Genomic DNA, 8,098 nt, shown 5'->3' with positions numbered 1-8,098 from the left:
AACTGATAATTTCAAGTAACTGACTAAAAACTGACTCTATCAAACCGAACCAATAGTCGCTCCTAATGTTGCCCTAGCAACAACAGGATTTCGTAGCACTCAACGGGAGCTAGATTTGAAAACATTAGATATTATTATATTAGAGTTTTGCCACGAGACCTAAACCATGCTGCTTTGTGGGAATGATTGGAATCTGGCAGCGAGGTTGTTGTGTCAAACAGTATAAAGTTGATCGGTACCTACTTTTTGTTGTTCTTTATGTTCTAGAAGATGGTTGGAGTTTTCATGCACGAAAAGCTTGCTTGGACGTTCCAACACAATAGCATGAGTAGTAAAGGGCATTTAGGGAAATTGAACGGGGTATTTAGTTAAATACAAAACAGTTGGAGTCGTGCACGCCTGTGTGGCTGTCTGAGCCTCAGCGTCATTAGTCCATTAGTCCCTTTTCATTATGATATCATCAACACTCTCCCACCTAAACAGAAGTTACATTACAAGTTTTATTTCCAAGGAGCATCAATTTTATGCTATGTTACACATGAAACATGTCATTATCTCATCTGTCCTTCCATTACCATGATTTTAATATTTTACCAATAAATGCCAAAATTTCAATTCCAGTAAAATTTGTAACAATTTGTGAAAATCCAATGATTGCAGCATTTTATTGTGGATTTGGCCTCCATGATGTAGAGAAAATAACATCACCATCTTCTGTTATTTACATCTACGTTCGAGATTATAACTATCATATCCTAGTTTGAACCTAAACGACTTAATTAGCTTTAAATGATACTTCTTTCTTCACTCACTTTTACTTTCTCTTTCTTTCTGCAATTATTCATCCCCAAAAGATAATATGTTGGGCTTGATTTTTTTTATAGCAAGTAATTAAAATTATTGTGGCGTAACATGGCTTCTCTCTTTGAAAAGGCCAGCGGTGGCAACTCCCAGGATAGGCCAGATTTGATGATGCAAACTGAGATTCATTTCTTCAAACACTTAATCGTTGGTTGTTCATTACAAGTTTTTGTTTTGCCCCAACGATGATATCTACCTATTTCTTCTGCCGTGCTTTCTTTACTTTTGTTTGCACGTGTCTTTTGGTGGTTGTATATCAATTGCATGAAACCATATTTCCAACACATATGTAGTATCAGTTGTTACAGACAATAATTCAAACATTAATCTATACTTAACAAAGGAGAGCAAAGTTTCAGGTGCCATTAGTGGTCGGTAAACAAATATAACAACTAAGGCAAGATTAAGGTTGGCAAATTTTTATATGTTCGTGAATTCGACACTAAACTTAAAATTAACAAGTTAGGGTTAAGGGGTTTGACCATATTAGGGTTTACCTAATTATACTCATTCTTCAACACGACCTGAACCCAACACACAATATAAGGTTTGCATGTTAGAGCAAAGTTTATAGTCTGTTTAATTGAATTAATTGAGTTAGGATTCTTAAATATCCAAATCTCGATACAATCTGAACCTAGCACGCAAATACAAAATGACACTTTAGACCTTCGACCTTAGACCTTAGACCTCAGACCCATAATTAAGTGCATTTTTACGTTGTAGAGAGGCAGAAAGACCAAAAAAGTTCTCCCGGCCAGTGGCGGAGCCACGTTGGTCTTTGGGGGTGCCATGATTTATTTATTTTTATTTCTTTTTTCTTTTTTCCTACCCATGGCACCTCAACGGCACACTGCACTGTGTAGTAGTAGTCCTAGTGGGTGTTTCATGTTTGATTGTTCATTTGTTTGAACTTTGAAGGCTTATGACTTGCTTGAGATTGTGTTTGAAGAGCTTAAAAGTGCTTTTAACACTCAAAAAGCCCATTTGAAAAAAAAAAAAAAAAAAACGGTTTGATAAAAATTGTTAGTTTTTTAAGCCATTCATAAAGTGCCTAAAATCATAAAAACACTCTTGACAAAAGTTTAAAAATTAAATTTTTATCCAAAAATTTTTTTAATTTAAAAATTTTATTTTTCAAACGCAATTTCAAATATACTCTAGTCTTGAGATGGGAAGAGAAGAGGTGAGTATGGTGAGGAGGTGAGGAGTGAGGATTCTTGTCTCGTGAAAGGTGGAAAATTGGAAATAGAAAATAAGAAATGAGTGGTTAAAAGATAAAGAATGTAATTTTTTAAGGAAAAAAAACAAAACATGCAAGGAGTAGGCTGTAAGCTTGGGCAAGTTTATTATTATTATTATTATTATTTTCTGAGTAGTAGGCTTGCGCATGAGCTGAAGACCGAAGTCGAAGGAAGAAAAAAATAATAATAATAAAAAAAGTCAAGAAATAGTTGTAGATAGTAAAAGGGTGACTTTTAAAGTAGAAAAAAAATATATTAAAGAGAATAGAAAGGCATTAGATTTTAGAAGGTGAGGAGAACTAAGCAAAAAGATAAATGAAAATAGGCGATAGAATTTAGATTCTAGAAGGGTGAGTTAGTGGAATTTGAAGGAAGACACAAAAAAAAAAATTAAAAAATTAAAAAATTAAAAAAAAATGAAGAGAGTAAATGTAAGCATTAAATTCTAGATGGTGTGAAGTGGAATTTTAAGGAAGAAAAAAATTAAATAAATAGAGGAGGTGAAAAGTGTTTTTTTTTTTTTTAAAAAAAAAAAAAAAAAAATTCTGGTGAGAAAGTTTAGAACACAATTTAAACTAAAATAGAAGTACTAAAATTAATTAGTGTGGGAGGAAGTTTAGAAGACAATTTAGAAGATAACTTTATTTTATTTTTGTGTGTGTTTGTTCAATCATTTCTTTTTCTAATTCATTATTTGTTTTTATTGGTTTACAGCATTCGGTTAAACCTTATTGTGTTTAGTTTGTTTTCAAAAAATCTCTCAAGATACATCTGATTCACTGAAAGGTACTTATTTTTCTTATACACTATTAATTATGCTCAAGTTTATTTCGTGAGTAGTTTGTATTTTTTTTTTTTTTTTTGTTGACACGTCCGTACAAGAGGGGGAAATAGTTTTTATTATTATGTGTTTGTGATAGTTAAATAATATTTTGAATGGTTATTTGTTTGTTGAAGTTCTTGTTTGGCTTTTTGTTGTTGTTGCTTCTATATATAGCAAACTATAACACTTTTGTATTAGGAATGAAAGTTTTTTTTATTTCATATAGTGCTGACATATTATATTTCTAATATATCAATTTAAACACATATTTATGAACTTTTATAGATATTTTGTTGTAATGCATATATTGTGTGAATTATCAAATTTTTAGGGTAAATAAAATTTTTAAGACGCTAACAAAATTTTAGCGACACTCCCAATATAAATTGCCTAGCTCCGCCACTACTCTCAGCTGCCCGAAATTAGGTCCGACAACAATAATAATGGTCATAAAGTAGTGACAATAAACCTAAAGTAATTATTTAACAACCTACAATTAATGATAAATTAATGTGCCTTATTTAATTCCATGAAGTGTATTCTTTAGTGTTTTTGTTTTTTTTTTTTGGTAAGTAAAGTGACTTCTTTAGTTGCTTGCGTCTTTAAGTGGTATTGGGCAAACCATAGAATCATGCTTGACTACGTCTGAATTGTATATTAAGTATTGGAAAATGTGAAACTAGTCCTTAACTTGTCGAATTATATATCTGAAAATAGTCAATACATATTTTTATAAGAAGACTAAAACGAAAATCGTGAGTGGCATAAATAAATTGTAAATTAAATAAAACCAATTCAAAAATTGAACTAATTTTATTTGGTTTTCAACCAATTCTATGATTTGTGGAACACTTCCTGTTTCATACGAAATAGTGCTGTCTTTGACTCTCTGTTAGGTTGCTCAACCTATTGAAAAGTTGCCACTTATTTTCACTCAATTCAAATAGGTTGAGTCTTTAAGTGGTAGTTTAATCGACTGTGCATCACACCTAATGAAGCGGAAGTCATTAGTTCAAATCTCTCTTCCCCTTTCCTTGTGTGGACATGTCAAAAAAAAAAAAAAAAAAAAAATCAAATACGTTGCTTCACTCAAAAAAAAAAAAAAAAAAGCTAAAGATTATTCCAATTTTCTGGAATAGCGATAACCTTAGAATTAAAGGTGTGTTAAATTATTAATTAAATGATTAAATTTATTTCTTTCCATCAATTTAAGCTTTAAGAATAAGTGTTAATTTAACAAAAATAAATAATGCAAGCAGTGATGAAACTAGAATTTTAAGAAAAGGTGATATATATATATATATAGTGATAAAAATTAATTTTAGGGGTTTCATTTAATAATAATAATAATAAAAAACTTACATTTTAGAATAATTTTTTTAAAATTTTTATAATATTTTTAAAATTTTGGAGGGGCTCAAAACCTCCAACGTTAGGAATGGTTCTGCCTCTCAATGCAAAGCTGTTTATTACTTTTGGGTTTCTAAGATAATGTTCACAGCCTAAAACAATTTTTTTTAGGAGAATTTTATATATACATACGACCCATTAATTAGACTTGGTGCCTTGTCAAAGCACATGTAAATTTGTTTTTGTTTTCTAATTTTTTATTTTTTAGGACTAAATAACTAATGCCTCTTGACTATAAGATAGCATCTTTGGTCAGTCCACCCACGCCCCAAGGACTAAAACAAGCTTTATTTGTATAAATATTATGGCTATGGAGTTAATTATTTTTTAGAAATATTAGGGGAACTAACTATTTTACTAATATATGTGTGTTAATATGATGTGAAACTTATTTATTAGAGATGATCAAAACAATTAATAAAAAAAATACTACAAATACTAATAAATAAGTTCTACATCATATTAATACTCATTAATTTGGTTAGTAAAAGAATTAATACCACTAATATTTTTTAGTCGATTCCTCTTCGATGTGTTTCCGTAAAATAAGCACTGATGCAAGCAGTAGTAGGAGGAGTAAGTAAATAGTTATTTCAATCAAGTTACACATGAAGTGACCTTTGATTTGCTAATTAATCGTGAATTTGATGATTAATTTGGTAGTCTAATGTGTCCATCTAACGGTCAATATCAAGGGAAGATATTGCATTACCTACCACAATATTTTCTCAACTACAGAAAGCTTAAGATTTTTTTTTGTTAGTAGAAGATGGCCATATCAGCCTGTTCTACTTCTACCTGCAATTCAAAGCCAAAATAATAACAATAATAATAATTTGCTCGTATAGCTACTAGTGGACAAACTTTCAATGCTCAAATAAGTCTTCACCAGCTTAAGAAAAAACAGAAAAAAAATTTTAAATCTTCACCGCACAATTTGCACACGCAAGAGGAACTTTGAGGTCCCACGACGACATCATCGGACAAAACAAATTGCAATGAAATTCTATTGATCATAAATTTTGAGTGGTCCTAATTTTGAACCTTTTCTTGGAAAAACAAAACAACAATAATTCATGGTGGGGCCCATGATCAGGTTGCTATCAAATTGGTAACAAAAGCTTTGAACTTGGCCAAGTTTTTTTTTCTCCGTTTTATAGATGAAAATTGTCTCGGCTTTTACATCGATCTACCATGTAAATTGTAGCAACCAATCTTTCTGAAAAAATTTATCCCAAAAGTAACAATCTGTTTAATGCTGTTGAATGTTGCTGAAAAAGTTACGAGTTTCTTTGAGATTATGTTTGAGGAGCGTAAAAATATTTTTAACACTCAAAAAATTTATTTAAAAAAAAAATTACTCGTTTAATAAAAAAATTAAAAGTCTTTTTAAAGGTTTAAAAAGCCTAAAAATGATCAAAATGCACTTTTAATAAAAGCTTAAAAATGAAACTTTTGCTTAAAATCTCTTTTTGACTTAAAAGCTCTATTTCTCAAACGCAATTACAAACTTGCACTAAGTCTGAAACCCCAACAAACAATATTTAAGAGAATTTATCTATGATCTTCAAGAGGTAGCTCAATCGGTTAGGACCACACTTAATGAAGTAGAGGTCACTAGTTCGAATTCTTCTCCCCCTCTTGTGTGGACATGTCAAAAAAAAAAAAAAAAAAAGAATTTATCTATGCGGTTTTTACCATTTAAATATTTCTTACGTAGTCTTGAGCAGGAAGATGCTATTATAGTCGTACTTTAATAAAATAGTCATTCTGATAATCATTTCTTCCATTTTTAATAAAAAAAATTACGCGTATAGTTGTTGTGAGGACATTATGACTGCGTAAAGAGACCAAAGCAGAATTTCTTTCTGAAGTGTAATATGTTTTGTGAGGAATTAAAATAGTAATTCAGAACACAACAATCTAAAAATAGTAAAATGCAGGCTTGTTATTTATTTATATGTACAAGTTGTCGCCATCTTCTTAATTCTACAAGTTCCTAGCATTACTTTAATTATGATATTGATAATATTATTTTTTCCTTGTGTGTCACGGCCACTCCTGAGAATCAAGTAAAAATGCCAAAGATTCTAGATCCAAATTGGCACGCTCCTCGAGACAGTAATTTGTTGTCCAATCCTTGAACATTGCCTCGTCAAAATGTGGGGACTGGTCAGGACCCATACACAGACTGTTGTTGAAGTTATGCTCCCCCTCTGCATATTCATGGCTGCAGGCTTGAAACTCGTTGCAGCTCAAACTGAAGAAATCGGCGTCTCCAGCACAAGTCTCGTGAAGCTCTTCAGTTCCACGGTGAACTTCTAAACTACCCTTATCTTGATCACTTTGAATCGCTTGAGGCTCTGCTGGGTCTATGGCGGTTGATGAGTTGAAAGAATGATGTTCGTTTGGAGATGTCAGCGCCGGGATCAGCACCTTGGTGCATCTAATGGCCTTGGTTCGGAATACGTGGGGCGGAGTTGCTGCAGCCTGCGAAGGCTTCGGCGCCGGCGGCTCACCTTTCTTAGGTTCAACTGTCATCTTTTTGTTTCGTGATCTGCTCAGGGAACTTTTTTGGGCAGGTAGTGAAGATGAGTGAATTTTTTGAGCCTTGGCTTTCTTTGCTAGGGTGGTGTTCCAGTAGTTCTTGATTTCATTGTCTGTTCGCCCAGGTATCCTTCCAGCTATTAGAGACCATCTACGTATATGTTATGGAGAAATTAGTTGCTATAAAAAATGGCAGAACCAGAGAACAGAGTCGGAGGGAAAGGATTAGAGAAGAGCACCTGTTGCCAAGAAGATTATGGAGTCTGACAATGAGTTCTTCTTCATCATTTGATATGTTACCTCTCTTAATATCCGGCCTTAAATAATTCAACCATCTAAGTCTACAGCTCTTACCACATCTCTTCAGACCTGCATTAATTTTCTTGATTGGTTTCACCAAAACAGAGAGAACAGAGCAAGAGACATTCAAAACAAAGGTTTAAGAAAATGACAACAAAAAAAGGTACCAGCTCTCTTGGGGAGGTTTCTCCATTTGCCTTCTCCATGGGCTCTAATGTAAGCAGCAAGTATTTTATCTTCCAAGGCAGTCCATGCTCCGCGGTTGAGTCCTTCTTTGGAGCAGCATGGACTCCTCCCCATCTCTCTCTTTTTTTCTCATGTGAAGGAGGCCCCATGGCGCCCCTTTATAGCGCACCAAGTCAAGGTGAACGCCACTGAAGTCGGACAGGTGGCTGTAATAAATCAACCTTTTCTGTTTCGCAAGTCATTGAGGTGGCAGCTAAAGTCCAACAACAATAGTTATGATGTGCGGTAGGGTTTGGTTTCTATGACTTAAAGCACACAAACCATATAGACCTGTAAACGGGGCACTGTTGGCGTGTTGGAGGCATGCATGGAACCACTCTACCAGCATCTCCGACCGTAAATTTAATAGATTCTTTAATCCAACATTAACCGGGATACGGGACACATGTTACTGTTACATCATATGGTAGTCGTTAAATGCACTAATTTTAAGTCATGACTATTTTTTCCAACACAGATTAGATCATTTTCGATTCAAATGAATTTTCGATTCAAATGAATTATAGAATATTCAATTAGTTATATTTGATAGGTATTTTTGTCTTTTCACTTTTTGGTGGAACAAAAATATCATTTTAATATAACTAACCAGATATTTTCCGGTTCAAATGAATTGAAGAGGATATCAAGTCTTTCAACACTCCCATGCCCATCTTTAGGGGTAGGC

At 32.9% G+C, this 8,098-nt stretch overlaps 1 protein-coding gene across 1 annotated transcript; it reads right to left on the bottom strand.

Annotated features, from left to right (window-relative positions):
* Window positions 1–6,284: 6,284 nt before the first annotated feature.
* On the bottom strand, window positions 6,285–7,485 carry LOC132184570 (transcription factor MYB123-like). Its single transcript, XM_059598250.1, has 3 exons — window positions 7,353–7,485; window positions 7,125–7,254; window positions 6,285–7,036 (listed from the first exon to the last, which is right to left on the bottom strand). The coding sequence occupies exons 1-3, from the start codon at window positions 7,483–7,485 to the stop codon at window positions 6,388–6,390; spliced, it is 912 nt and encodes a 303-aa protein (XP_059454233.1). The 3' UTR covers window positions 6,285–6,387.
* Window positions 7,486–8,098: the final 613 nt, after the last annotated feature.

Source organism: Corylus avellana, chromosome ca6 (assembly GCF_901000735.1).
Source record: "Corylus avellana chromosome ca6, CavTom2PMs-1.0".
NCBI lineage: Eukaryota > Viridiplantae > Streptophyta > Magnoliopsida > Fagales > Betulaceae > Corylus > Corylus avellana.
Note: the sequence above shows the minus strand (reverse complement) of the source record. Positions and strands in the feature narration are given on the sequence as shown.

Coding starts and splice junctions, on each gene's coding strand:
- LOC132184570 (XM_059598250.1), bottom strand. CDS start 7,485: ATGGGGAGGAGTCCATGCTGCTCCAAAGAAGGACTCAACCGCGGAGCA. Junction 7,255..7,352: donor AAACCTCCCCAAGAGAGCTG/GTACCTTTTTTT, acceptor AAATTAATGCAG/GTCTGAAGAGATGTGGTAAG. Junction 7,037..7,124: donor CATAATCTTCTTGGCAACAG/GTGCTCTTCTCT, acceptor ACATATACGTAG/ATGGTCTCTAATAGCTGGAA.